Source organism: Chionomys nivalis, chromosome 6 (genome assembly GCF_950005125.1).
Source record: "Chionomys nivalis chromosome 6, mChiNiv1.1, whole genome shotgun sequence".
In the NCBI taxonomy this organism is placed as follows: Eukaryota; Metazoa; Chordata; class Mammalia; order Rodentia; family Cricetidae; genus Chionomys; species Chionomys nivalis.
The window spans coordinates 375,321-390,726 of NC_080091.1; the positions used below are offsets into that span (position 1 = coordinate 375,321).

General features: G+C 37.3%; 1 protein-coding gene across 1 annotated transcript in view; it reads right to left on the minus strand.

The window, feature by feature from the left end:
* The window catches only part of LOC130875597 (vomeronasal type-2 receptor 116-like), a 68,537-nt gene that overhangs the window by 18,393 nt on the left and 34,738 nt on the right, over positions 1–15,406 (minus strand). Inside the window, exons 3-6 of the mRNA XM_057771618.1 lie at positions 8,164–8,455; positions 6,656–7,456; positions 4,033–4,260; positions 3,514–3,637 (exon numbers count right to left, since the gene is read on the minus strand). Coding sequence (XP_057627601.1) covers positions 3,514–3,637; positions 4,033–4,260; positions 6,656–7,456; positions 8,164–8,455 — 1,445 coding nt within the window. The remainder of the gene's footprint in view (positions 1–3,513; positions 3,638–4,032; positions 4,261–6,655; positions 7,457–8,163; positions 8,456–15,406) is intronic.

Below are 15,406 nucleotides of genomic sequence, written 5' to 3' on the forward strand. Positions count from 1 at the left end.
AAGTATTCCTAGGGGACATGAGTGAACTGCTCATCCAAGCTAAGTGTTCCCAGCACAGCCGGCGAATGACACCATCAAAATCTCAGTTGTTGAACCCGTGAGTTTACTAGGGTCACTCACAAGAATTATTATTCATAGAAGATATGACTTATGATGGTTTGAAAGTAAATGTCCTAACTAGGCTTATATATATATGAATTATTGCTCTGCTGTGGGTGGAAATATTGTGTTTAGGGGATAGCACAATGCTGGAAGTGAGTCATTAGGGTTAGTGTTTGAGTTTTCCAAAGACCACAACATTCACTATTTTCTCTATATCTCTCTGTCACTGCCTCCCTTGCTCCTGCTTGTGGATAATATGAAAACTCTCAGATATGTGCTGGCAGGAATACTGCCTTTCTCCCCACCATTGCACTCTGATGGAGGAAGTATGTCACTAAGGGTGATCTTTGAGTATTCAAAAGTCTACCTCATCATTCCTTCATTCTCTTTCCTCCCTCCCTCCCCGCTTTCCCCTTCCCTCTCTTTTTCTATCCTTACTTTTTTCCTCCTTCCATACCTCTTTCTCTCAGCTCCCTCTAACCTCCAGCTTGTAGGTCAAATTTCATTTCTCAGCCTTCTCTAGAACACTGTGTTTATATTTATATGCTCTGTTTCCCACCATGGTGGTCATGGTCTCTATTACTGCCTGGAATCCTGAGCCCCAAATTAAGTTCTTTCTCATATAAAACACCTTAGAAATGGTGTTTCCTTGCAATAGAAAAGTGAATAAGACATGAGTAAATGACCTCCAACATTATAAGCCCAGCCAATCAGAGGTGACAATTCACAAAATTTGGAAACCTGGAACTCTTAATACAACTTGTAAGCAGTCCTACAGTTTTCATGGTTTCTCGGGTTGCCTCAATGTTTTTTCAGATTTACCTCTTATTCTTTTAGTATGCTTCTCTTCTTTTAAAGATTTTCTCTGTAATCCTTCCTGCTTATCTTGACTTCAAGAGGACAGTTTTTATGTCTCTATTAAAGTCCATTGACTTTCTGATTTTTTTGAAAATTTTACATCCTGAGGGATTTTACTTTCCTGTGGGATAGTATGTTTTACTGCCATTAGAATATCCTGTGTCTTAATGAGGTTCCCTCACATGATGGAGTTTTCATCTAGGAAGAAATTGCTACACTAAAGTAAAACTCTTGATAAATGTTCTCCCTAATATTGTTCATAGAAAACTTCCAACACTGTGTTAACTAGTCGGTAGAAAGAAAGTTTCCCGGTCAGTTCCTGCCTACTATTACTATGTCTTATGACTCAAGTATATTTCATCTATAACAACAGTAGGATCTTATCATCAATTTGGGAGAGCAATCAATAACAATGAAAATCACTTGTAATCGTTGGGGTATCTATGGTACCCAACTGCCCATCTTCTTTATACAAGGAAATACATATGTGACATTTGGTATTTTTTCTCATAGCCTGGGGTGAATCAGTTAGTCATTGACTCTATACATGAATTCTGCACTGAAATTCTTGTTAGGTCTTCAAATTTTTGAAGCTACTACAAAAGTCGGTTTCCTAATGTCATTGTCAAAAACAAAAATTTAGCTTTAACTATCCTCTACTCTGCACATCAAACCCCACCAAACCCTTCTTGCTCCATTATTTCCTTTCTTAACTTTAAAGCATCATATATTCTATCCACTATGATAGTTAACCCCTACTCATCATGGACCCTCTCTAATTTCTTGACTTCTATGGGTGTTCCAATTTAAAAGCATATCTAAAGGCTTAAAGTTAGTAACTGGTATGGGAGAATTATCTATATTCTGACAATTATGTTTTAAATAAATACTGATTGGTAAGAATTTTAAAATTAGCTGTAATAGTAGCGGTCCCCTGATTTATTTTTTGGCATTTTGGCTTTTGGTACATAAGAAGAGCCTTATCTGGGTTAATTTGTGTCCTGTTTTCTTTAGGAATGTATTTAATGCATATAGAAGATTTTTTGTGTGGTCTAGAAGACAAAGAATCCTGTAATAATTAAGTAAAGATATTTTGACTTGCTTCTATCCAACCCATACCATCCTTTTCTTCTTCAGTCCCTTATTTCTCAAGCTAGGACTTCAAGCATTATGGAACAAAAACATAGAGAGTGGATGAACTCCTCTTGTTCCTAAGTAGAAATATTTTGTGTCTCTTTTTAGTGTGATGTTGTTTGTTGCTTTTATTATTTTGAGATTTGTCACCTATATGACTAAATTCTCCAGAAATATTATCATGAAGAATTTGTTTTAAGACCTTTCCAGTACCTAATTATATGATCATGCAGTTTCTATTCTTGAATCTATATATGAGGTATGTTAGAAACAATAATTATGTATGTTAATGAATAATTGCATCTAAAGGATGAAGCCAATGTTATCTACATGTTGGATAATATTTCTTTTAGATTTTACTAAATTTATTTTAGAAGTTCTTCACTGAGGATTATTATGTTAATTAGGCAGATTGACATTTTATATTTTTGTAGGTGTTTATCTTGCTTTCATCAAATAATTTATTATATACTAAATTTTACATGATCTGATATTTTTTATACTTGATCATTCTAAACTGTACTAGCAATCATTTGTCCTGTCCTTTGGCAAGTCATCATATGTTCTAGCACATTCTAGCACAAACCCACTTAAAGTTCTTTGATTTACTCTCAAAATAAATGTAATGTCACATGCTTCATCCTGCATGACTTTGTGCATATAGTTATTAAACTTTATGTATAACCCTAAATGTACATCTCCAAAAACTTTCTTCCCTACTCATCTTTGAATTACGGAGAGTAGGAAACACAACTCTTCCATTGGAACCAATATATGCCACATATTGTTATATATGAGACTATGAATTTCTTATACTTCTTGTGCTTTGCTTACATATTTTGCCTGGAGGTTGTTCTGTGTGGCAATTGTATATGTTGCCCACAATGACCAGAATATGACTTCAGATACTATGCAATTATAGTTACACAGTTGCAAGCCATTTGGGCACTGGGAGTCAAATCCAGGTTCTCTAAAGGGGCTGCCACTGCTCTTAACATCTAAGTCATCTCTGCAGCTCCCAAATTTCATAAGAAAAATATATTATCTCTTAATATATGATCTATTTCAACAATAGTTCTGGGAACTGAAAGAGTGATCCTGTGCCAGATTACTGGTTTCAATATCAAGTTAATACAGCTCCAAAAAGAATGGGCAGCGATACATGTATGCATATTCCACCTGCAAATGGCTCTGAAGGAAGTGACTATTATACTCCTATCAAGATATCAAAAAGTATTAAGTAAATAACTTATAAAAAACTACTAAATGTGTCCTATCTCAAGGAGGTGTGTAGCTCATGGTTATTTATTATGAATACAAAAATCTTAAAAATATACTGTAGCAATTGTCTTGTGCTTGATTTTTACTTTATTCCATATATTAAAGCAAATGTGGGTACCTCATTTTGAATTCACACACCTGTTCCATTAGAAATTTCATTATTTGGGCAGGGGTGACAATCAAAACAGCAGAATGCCTTGCCTTCCTGAAGAGATTTCCTGAATCCAGGATCACAATTTTCACTGCATACAGAGATTGGAGTCTGAGCAAAGGAAATCAGAAATGAGAAAACATATAAAAATTAATCTCTCAACTGAATTTTATGAGAATAATAGACCATTGAAAATTTAATTTTATAAACCCATATTCAATTAAGCAATAAAAGCATAAATACACCTCATAATATAATATATATAATACACATATAAATATACATATAAACACATGCTTAGAATCATGAATATGCAAGGGGAAGAGGTGGTAGTACTTGTAATAATTAACTTATGAAGAAAGTATTGAAATGTAGAAATTAAGCTTGTAAATATGCCTGTGCAGTCATCTTTTAATTTATGAGAAGGCTTGAAACTCACTAAGGGTGATTTTGCTTGTTTTTTAGTCATCTGTGTTCTGTAAAGCTTAATGTGACATGCCACTCACCTCTTGATCTCCTGTGCTCCATTCTATCCTGTCCTCCAACAATGACAATTGCTGACCAGGTGAAAGATATGGGGAAAATGTTCCTACTTTTACTTTATATCCAAGACCTTGAGGAAAATTCCAGAAGTTCAAAATGTCATACTCGACATATAATTTTTCTGAAGGATTTAAGGTTACTGAATCTCCAGCAGGATTAATGAATTGAATGTTCTTCAGGAAGTGGTTCAGCTAAGAAAGATGCACGATTTATGACAGGCATGCACATGGTTAAAGAAAAAATTGAGTTATGCCTTCTGTACATATACATTAAATTGTTTTTCAACATGAAATATCATTACAGGTATATTTCATAAAAAATGATGATTATACTGAATTAAAAACTCAACTATTCTAATACTATGTGAGTAGAATATTCAGATAAATCTCTGATTCATTATTCATTATTCATTCTAAAGGTTTTCAGAATGAAATTTGAACACCAAATTTCAGTATGGTTGATTTAAATACGAACATGACACAATCTAAAATCACATGGAAATGAAGTCCCAGTGAAGAATTGTGTAGACAAGTTTGGCCTCTGAATACTTCTATGAGTGATTTTGTAACTTGAGTTCACTGAAGCACAAGGACCCTCTCTGGTTTTAAGCAGATCATTTCTTGAATTAGATCTGGACTGAACATGTTGGAGGGAGCCAGATAAGCAATAGTATTTGTGCAATAACAAATTGCTCTCTGTTTTTGACTATTGATCTTGGTGTGAAAAACTGCTTCTGTTCTGGCCACCTTAAGATTTCTCAAATGACTATATGTTTTTCTTTGGGTTCACCTTCTTATTTAGCTTCTCTAGGATCACAAATTATATGCTCAATGTCCTTTATTTATGGCTAGAAACCAATTATGAGTGAGTACATCCCATGTTCCTCTTTTTGGGTCTGGGATACCTCACTCAGGATAGTGTTTTCTATTTCCATCCATTTGCATGCAAAATTCACGATGTCATTGTTTTTTACCGCTGAGTAGTAATCTAATATGTATATATTCCATACTTTCTTCATCCATTCTTCCATTGAAGGGCATCTAGGTTGTTTCCAGGTCATGGCTATTACAAACAATGCTGCTATGAACATAGTTGAACAAATGCTTTTGTCATATGATAGGGCATCTCTTGGGTATATTCCCAAGAGTGGTATAGTCATCCGCCTGGATAGGGGAAGTAGACAAGATTGCCGGGCATTTTCCCAGTTTTCTGGGAACTTGCAGGTGAGGTGGTATGGGGCTACGGGGAAATGGGGTAAGATGAGAAGGGGAGGATGGGGGGAGTTTGGGGAAATGGGATGGTTGGGATATAGGAAGGGTGGATACGGGAGCAGAGAAATATATATCCTAATTAAGGGAGCCATCTTAGGGTTGGCAAGAGACTTGACTCTAGAGGGGCTCGCAGGTGTCCAGGGAGATGTCCCCAGCTAGTACCTTGGGCAACTGAGATGAGGGAACCTGAAATGACCCTATCCTATACTGATGAATATCTTGCATATCACCTTAGAACCTTCATCTGGCAATGGATCGAGATAGAGACAGAGACCCAATTTGGAGCAACGGACTGAGCTCTTAAGGTCCAAATGAGGAGCAGAAGGAGGGAGAACATGAGCAAGGAAGTCAGGACCATGAGGGGTGCACCCACCCACTGTGACAGTGGAACTGATCTATTGGGAGCTCACCAAGGCCAGCTCTACTGGGACTGAATAAGCATGGGATGAAACCGGACTCTCTGAACATGATGAGAAGCCAAGGACAATGGCATTAGGTTTCGATCCTAATACATGAACTGGCTTTATGGGAGCCTAGCCTGTTTGGATGCTCACCTTCCTGGACCTAGATAGAAGTGGGAGGACCTTGGACTTCCCGCAGGGCAGAGAATTTGGACTGCTCTTCAATATTGAGAGGGAGGTGGAATGGAGTGGGGGTAGGGGGAGAGGATTGCCGAGAGGGGGAGGGGATTGGGGGTAAGGGCAATGTGTGGGAGGAGGGGGAGGGAAATGGGAAACGGCGAGGAGGCAGAAATTTTAATTTAAAAAGAATAAAATAAATAAAAAATAAATAAATAAATTTAAAAAAAGATTTCTCAAATGACGGATTATAAACAGAAATTGTGAGTCATATAATCCCTTTCTTATTTAAGGTACTTTTGCTCACATATTTTATCACAGTAAAAAGAAATAAACTTAAGACAATGTTTCTAGCAGAGAGTTTTAGGAGATATTTTAGATTACATTGTTTAATAGCTCTCTACACTATTTAGGATTCTGAGATGTCAGTTACTCCTTGTTAATATTGAAGAACTTCATGGGAAGGGGTTAGACCTTTCCTGTTGAAAACCTTAGAAGGGCAGAATTTGGCCTCTTTACCATCACTTTTTGCCGTAATTTCTAAAGTATTTCCTTCTATGAAGATCTCATCTTGATTACTATATCCACCCAGGTCTACATTTTTCTTTTTGGCAGTAAACTAGTACTGAAAACTTCTCTTTGGAAAAAATATGCCAAGATACTCTTTTAGAGCACCTGTGGGGCCACTTCATTAAGTTCCCTTGGTAACACTGTGCTTCAAAACAAAAAGGCATTACCTTCCAGTGGGGATATTTCATTCTTCCTCCAATTTTCATTGCTTGCTTGTCTACTTGTTGCATAAGAATCCTGTGAAGAGTGTGGGCCACAGCATACACAGCATTGTATACATGGTAGCTGCCATCACTCATGGCAGTGTCAAAGTGGTACCAAGGTAACCATTCCAAGGAACCTCTAGATGAGCAATTTTCTACTGGTTTACAGGAAGCATCAGAGAGTGTGCAATTAAAATAAATCTCCCACAATCTTGCAAGGAAAATGTCTTCTGGGTATTTGGAAGGGGTGACTATCTTTACAAAATCTTTAAAAGTGGAAATCTCACCATGGTGTTGTGAAAAAATAAGAGTACCATGGAATGAGTCAAGAATGAAATGTCTCATAGCAGTAAATACTTCCCATTGTGAAGTGGTGACCCAGACTCTCCATGGGCATACATGTTCCCATCTTCTGAAGAAGACACCTAAACCTGAGTCAGTGTCACCATAAATAATAATAATTTTTGCTGAGTTCATCATAATCTGGCTATCGTAGACAGCAACTTCTTTCGTCGAAAAATGGTCAGCTGGGATCATTTCAGTGAAGGCTACACAGACTCTGTTTCTTTCCATCTCTCGTACCAGTTCTGAGAGAAACTGAACACCTTTCTCTTCTGAGATGACCAGCCCCACCCAGTTCCATCTGAAATGGACCATCAATGATACCATGCCTAAGGCCAGAGATGAGTCCTTGGTGGCCATCTGATACACAGAAGGAAACTTTCCAGGGTCATTCAAATTTGGTTCAAATGGTCCAAAGGTCAGCTAAAGAAAAGAGAACAGGGAGTGGCATGAAGTTAGGAGTTTCCAGAAATCATGGACTCAATGAGTGTGGAATAGAAACTTAAAGTTTTAGAAAGTCAGACTTGTATTTCAAGTCAACTCTAACACCTGGAGAATATTTCAGAAAATTAGATGAATATTCATTTTTTCATAAACAATTGTGTATATCTCATGCCATTAATGTATATTTCACAAATTGCAAGTGGATATACCAATAATTTCAGAGTATAAACCTCAAACACTATGTGTTTTAAAAGGTTGGTTGCTTGGGTCTGTGTGTGCACACAAGTGTGTGTGCCCATGTTTGTATGGTTGCCTATACATGTGAGTGCATTTAAAGTCTAGAAAAGGAAACTGAGTATCCTTCATTTCCTCTACATATTCTTGAAGTAGGGGCTCTCTACAACACTGGGATTCATAACTTTGACTTGTTTAGAAGACAGGAATTATTGATTCCACAAGGGACATCTTATCTCTGCTCCCTATCTTGAGGGCATGGGTAGTCGTGGCATCCAAACTCTTTTCCTCATGATTACACAGAAAGCACCTAGAATCCTGGTCCATCAACAACACCAAGACTATGTATTTTCAATGATACACAAGTGAAATCTTCTGCATGCTTCTCCTTGGTACTCAAATATTGACATTAAAGGAGAATTCTTTTATTTTTTCCATTCATATAATCTCACCAAAGGATAGTTATAAAGTCCCAGAAATGTGCCATATAGGGAAGAAATGTCCCGTGTTGGTCCTGTGATGGCAGCCATAGATTTTTCCTCTCTTCTGCAGGTGTAGTTTGGGATGAATTTGTCCTTGCCTGTGAGCCAAAAGAGAATATTCCAAGAACTATCTTGATCCTGTGGCCCAGCAGTGTAGATATCATATCCCAGAGATACATTAGGTAGAAGAAGGGGGTTCCTGTTGATCTCCTCAATGGCAAAAATCAAGGCTATTGCAAATTGGTAGTTGTTAGAATTGATCCTGTGTAAAGGACATAAGGGTCATTACAGAACAATATTCAAACACCATTGTCTTAGAAATGAATACAGTAACTGACATGCACTAAATGAGATTCCCCTCACAGAGTCTATATTTAAATCATTACTTATTGTTTGATGGTGTTGCAGCATAAGATTGTTTGGAGGTCAGAGGGCTGGTTATGGCCATGTTTACTAACCATTTCCTTCATGAGGATAGAGCAAGCAAACTCTCTTCCAATCATATAGGGGCTAATGCCTTGTATAATATTATACCATTTACTTGATCCATTTCCTGTATGAGGGTAGTGCAATAAGACCCTCTTTCATTCATTAATCATGCTGTCATTACATGATCCTTGCATGCCTTTGCATGCCTATTCTTCACAAAAGCAATCAGTATAATTTGTTGATTCTTGGGATGGGAAGTATATATGTTGTGGGAGCCATACTGAACCAAGAGTTTCTCAAAGGCCCCTATGAAAGAACAAAGTAAAATTTAGCTCTATGTCCTCAGTGCAGTCTTTCTAGGGTTCAAGCCAGTGCAATAAAGGAGTCAAAGTTGAGTTTTATTACCCACCTCTTCCCCCTGGGATGTGGTTATCAGTCCTAAGGCAGCTTGTTCTGAGATATCCTTTGTTCACTTTGAACAACCTTGTCTGCCATAACTTTCTACTCACTTTGGGCATTTTCCCACTGCAGTGAGTTTATAGGATGCCATACTTCTTCACAAGCTTGCTTGGCATAGATCATCAGTTTATTCAAGACTTTCTTGTCCTAGATATTGCTTCTGTCATTTGTATTCCTCATTGTCATTATCTGACCCAACACCTTTCCACTTGGGACAATTTTTCGTCAAGTTCAGGTCAATATGTGGTGTGTGTATGTAGGCACTTGCATATGTATATGGTGTATGTATATGATATATGTCTGTATATTTGTGGTGTGTACGTGTTATGTCATGTATGTAGAGTGCATATGGGTATATGTAGCTAGTTAGTTTGTATGTGCTTGTGTATACCTGCAGGTGTGGTGTATCAAGATATGTACACCAACAGAGTCCAGAGAGGGGTGCCATATTTATTCTGTTAGCATCTTATCCTCTTAAGACAGGTCTCTCAATTATAATGAAGCTTCTACTTACAGCTACACAGAGCACCCAGTAAGTTCCTAGTAACTTGTCTCTGCCTCAAACACTGGGTTTACAGGCACATGCAGCCATGCCCTGCTTTAATGTGAGTTTTGGAGTTTCTAACTCAGTCCTTCCTGCTTGTCTAGAGAATGTTCTTCACATAGCCATCTGCCCAACTTGAGGACACTTATTTTATAAGGATGAATTAATAATGAAGTAATTTACTTTTGATGAAATATGGCTCACAGATCCTTCATTTTATATGTAAAGGAATACAACCAAAAATTTGCTTTGAGAATTTCACATTATTTTGTACTACATATTTAAATTAATTATTTTATTATATGTGTACATGTCTGGTATTATATATGCTCACATATGTACTTGAAGTGCTCCTTTATATGGTCATAAGGTGTTCTGCTCTCTCACTCTGCCGGTTCTCCACATCACATAGGATGTCTCTCTGCACCTGGAACTCCTCTGACAGGCAAGAAACCTCAGAGATCCTGTACCATACCTCGCAGTGCTGGAGTTGTAGGTGCACAAGAATTTGCATGGATTCTAGTGATCTGAACCTATGTATCCATCTTGCTTGTTGTTAGCCATAGAGCCAGTTCTCCAAGCTGCTTGAAGTGTATCTTCACTTGCTCTCTGCCATTAACATGAAACCACACTGCCATCTGTTGCACACATCATGGTTGCTTTACTTCTTTCTACTCAAATGCTTAGTTTGCTTTCTTGTTTCATATATAATTTATTATTTCTCATTCTGGCCTTTTTATTTAGTTTAACCTTAGTATGTTCATAATCTTAATGTTCTAGATCTCTTTTACCTTTTCTATTAGACTTTAAGTATCCATATTCACTTCTGATATATCAATAGAATATGGTATGGGAAGTCCTTCTGTATATGTGTTGCTTTTATTGGTTAATTAATAAAGAAGATTCTTTCAGCCGATGGCTTAGCAGAATAGAGCTAGGCAGGAAAACTAAACTGAATGCAGGATAAAGAAGATACAATCAAAGAGAAGCCATGGAGCTGCCAGAAGAGAAAGATGTGAGCCACTAGCCTGAACCTTGCCAGTAGGCCAAGAACTTAATGGTATAATATAAAATAAAGGGGTTAATTTAAGATAAAAGAGTTAGCCAGAAATATGCTTAAGCTATTGGCCAAATAGTATTGCAAATAACAAAGCTTCTGAGTGATTATTTCATGGTCCAGGCAGCCAGGAATAACAAGCAGTCTTCCCCAACAGGAATACTTTTGATTGTTTCTTTTAATATTGAATTACTATTGAATCATTTTCCCTTTCCTTTTTTCCCTCAAATTCTCCTGTGTACTCCTCATTGATCTGTCAGTTCATGACTTCTCATTTCTTCAAACGTTTTCACATGACAGAAGACAATTGATATTCAAAGTGCAACTCACTAGAAATAATACTTAATAGAGGAAAACACACCTTGCAAAGCCTTCAGAATATCTGTTGCTTCTACCTGTAATCTTAAATATGTTAATGACATTCTTTCCCTAATAGCTGTGGGAAATCTTTCACTGCCTGTATCTAGTGTGGGTATCTCATGAATAGAATTCCTGGTAGAATGAGCACTTTTATATGTGGATTGTCAAGAAGGTGGCTCTTCCTTATCTGTATTGTTAGCCTGTACAGAGTTTTGATGAATAAAATAAATACAAAGAGATGCTGCCCAATCAGAGATTAGAAGTTCCTATTAAGAATTGGAGCACAACTTAAGAAAACAGCTGTAATTCCACAGCTGCAAAGATAACCATATACTATCAACTGACATAAAACTTTAAAGTAGCTTAAGATTATGCTAAGCATCCTGCTAATAGATTCTATGTTTTTTTTTTTTCGGAAAAAAATGCAATCTTATTTACAAGAATATGTAGCCAGCTGTCTGACTTGTTGAGCCAAGGTAAATAGTGCAAAGTAATTTAATCACGATGTCAGGGACAGTAATTAAATCTTTGCATGAATTCTTACCCTCAGTTTTACTGGTCTTTGTTCAAGATTCACTATGGGAGAAAAATACCCTATATAGCCAGGGCTACAAAAAAAAAATTAAACAACTTCATAGCCTCAAGAAAGTGTTAAAAGTTTCCCTTTCTATGGTCAAGGGTTACCTGCAGGAGAAAAAATTATTTTTTTAAGATTTAAAAGACCTTTTAATGTTACTGTATAGTATATTCATCCTTCATATTGCTTCTTAAAGATATTTACAATCAACTATGGCATTGCTTTGACTATGTTTGCTTGTTAGTTTGATGTCTACTTAATATAAGCTAGAGTAATTTGGAGAAAAGGAACTTTATTTGAGAAAATATCACCTCTAGATTAGCCTGTAAGTAAAACTGTTGGGCACTTTCTTGATCGATTATTGATGTGGGATGATCCAGGCTGTGTGGCTGATGCTGGGCTACTGGTCTAAGTGCAGTAAGAAACAGGTTGAATGGTGGATAGGAAAGAAGCCAAGTGAGCAGAGTTACCCCCATGCCCTCACTTTAACATCCTGTCTCAACTTTCTTCTGAAGTAGGGTATGACCTGAGAACTGTAAGCAGAGGGAAGCCTTTTCCTTTCCATGTTTCTTTTGGTCATTGTGCTCAACACATCAATGAGAGCATCTTTATTAATTTATACCCTGGTCAAGGGTTACATTCAGTACAGAAAAATATATTTTAAGATTTAAAGTGCTTTTTAATGTCACCATGCCTTAGTAAGCTCCTCTGTGCTTAGGCCTCTGCCCCCTACCTTGCAGCTCTGAGTTGGGAAAAGCTTCTCAGCCTTGCCTCACAGCTTGTGCCTCAGCACTCACTCTCTGATCACAGTTGCTCTTTGTAAATGAACAGTCTCCAGGGTAAGAAATGTGGCTTTTACAACCAAGAACCACAATTTTTAAAAATGTTTGTACAATTAGAAATATAGGAGATAACACACAACTCCTTTATTTCTTTCAGTCTCCTTGGTAGTTTAGTTTTATAAGACTACCTATACAGATAAGAGAAAGACTCCTCTTTTGCAGCTGTGAGTTAGGGAATTGACTGAGAGAAAGTGCTCTTTTCTTAATCTTTAACATGTCTTATACATTTATTACATCTGTTTCTTATCATTTATTCATAAATGGTATGTGACCCTCGGTTACAATGCCTGAAACATTTTCTGGGTCTTTGTAAGCTGTGAAGAAAAAAGAAAGCAGGGAAGAATTCAACATGAGAGAATAAGAGTAAAATCAGGAAAGTGTCTGTCCACTTTTTTCCCTTAGCCCTCAAATAGAAAAAGTCTATTTTTGTCACACTGTAGAGTTTTTCCCTGAACACTGCCTACAGCTTAGGAGTTGGATCTTCCTAGGATGTGATAATATATATTTATATAATGTATATTCTCTAAATACAAATATATGCTTAAATTCATAAAAAGTATGCTTTTCAATTAGAATATTTCCTGTATATATGTTTTATAACAAGGTCAAAAATAAATACACCAACATGGGTAGAGACAAGCCCACTATGCCTCAGCATTATACAAAGAAAGTGAGGTAAATAAGGACTCAGTCCTGAGGTGCCCTTGGGTTGTGGGTTGACTCTCAATAGATAGCAGTGAGGGAACTACTCTGCTACATATGAAACCCTAACCCAGAAGCAGGTGGTCTATGAGTGGTTTAGCACAGGTTTCACATGAACATGCCTTTGAGTGTTTGACATGACAGGCGAGAGGGTGGCCCCCTTTCCTGCCACAACCCGTTTCCTGGAATGAATGGCTCTCCACAATTAAAAGAAACAAAGATTAGATATCATTATTGTTGAGTGTGGAGATATTTTCTCCTAAAATTATGCATAATTGAAAAATATTAAATATTCACTGGAATGGTCAGTCAAGTAAGCAATGTCAGGAGAAACTTATTTTTAATTTAGGGTGAATTTCACTTGAGTATGTATTATAGTTGATCATTGCTGCCTTTCACTCCTTACTTCATCACCCTCCCAACTTTAAGACCTCCTGTTTACAAAACTATGTCAAGTTAAGGCTGCCTATATATGAGTTGGTATAGGACTATTCACTGGATCATGGCCAGCCTGCCAAGATCTACATCCAAAGCACAATGAGTCTAGCTCCTCCAGCATATCGCAACCTTCTTCTTCCCTCAAGACTTAAGGAACATCATGAGAGAGAGGGTGGAAATTCAAACTAAAATGTTTAAGGAAATAAAAATGAAGATGTTTAAAATAGCAATAATATAAGCTAATATGTAAAATTATGATTTTACCAATTTATATTTTAAAGGACCAGATTCAGCTTGGGAAGAGTGATTATCATAGTACCTTTTCCTTGAATAACACGTATTCACAGAGGAACCATGTAGAGCTGTGGCCTTACTAATCTACTATTAAAATCAAGCTTTTGCCAGCACTCATGGCTTTTGTTTAAAAATATGTAATTAGGTGAAAAGTGATGAATGGTTCTTGGCCTTACAGATTTTCAGACAGTCTACACATTGTTGGCCCTGTGCCTCTTGGGCATGTGGTAGTATAGGATATCATGGAGACTGAAAAAGAAGCTCAACTTATTAACTCATGGTTGAGAATTGAAAGACAAAAGAGAAAAAGCAAAAGTTTCCCCACCTCCTTGTTGGTTGTGCCCTAGATGTTGTAAAATCACTCACTAGTTCTTACTCATTTACTCCACCTTCTTGAACTAAAGCTGATCAACCAGCATTGTCTAGCTGTACTTTGGGAGAAGAGTTCAAAATATAACACAAGAAATCCTTAAACTCAGAGAAGTATGGATGAATAAGCAGAAGTGTATTGTTTTTTACTGAGAAACTCCTACATGACAGAGAGCTTGCAATGTTACCCTGAGGAAAGCTCCTTTGCTCAGTCACAGAGACTTTGAATGATTAACTCTCTGAGAGTTCAACTGTACTTAAAACCTAATTTGTTAAGTAAAACACTAAGAATCATCTTCAATAAGTGCAGAAATGTTTCTAAAATGTTTAACTATGGTGAGGTAAGCCAGACCCAAAAAGAGGAACATGGGATGTACTCACTCATATTTGGTTTCTAGCCATAAATAAAGGACATTGAGCCTATAACTCATGATCCTAGAGAAGCTAAATAAGAAGGTGAACCCAAAGAAAAACATATAGACATCCTTCTGGATATCAACCTTCATCAGGCGATGAAAGGAGACAGAGACAGAGACCCACATTGGAGCACCAGACTACAACCCCAAGGTCCAAACCAGGAGCAGAAGGAGAGAGAGCACGAGCAAGGAACTCAGGCCCATGAGGGGTGCACCCACATACTGAGACAATGGGGATGTTCTTTCGGGAACTCACCAAGGCCAGCTGGACTGGGTCTGAAAAAGCATGGGATAATACTGGATTCACTGAACATAATGGACAATAAGGACTGCTGAGAAGTCAAGAACAATGGCGCTGGGTTTTGATCCTACTGCACATACTGCCGTTGTGGGAGCCTAGGCTGTTTGGATGTTCACCTTAATAGACCTGGAAGGAGGTGGGAGGTCCTTGGACTCCCCACAGGGCAGGGAACCCTGACTGCTCTTAGGGCTGATGAGAGAGGGGGAGTTGATTGGGGGAGGGGGAGGGATATGGGAGGCGGTGGCGGGGAAGAGACAGAAATCTTTAATAAATAAATTAATTAATAATAATAATAAAAAGATGAGAAAGAAAAAATGTTTAACTATGCACAAACTAATAAGCATCCAGATAAATTGACATGAATGTAAGATCAATGCTCAAATGTAGTTGAAAGGATTCCAGAAGAGAAATAGGAGCAGGAAAGT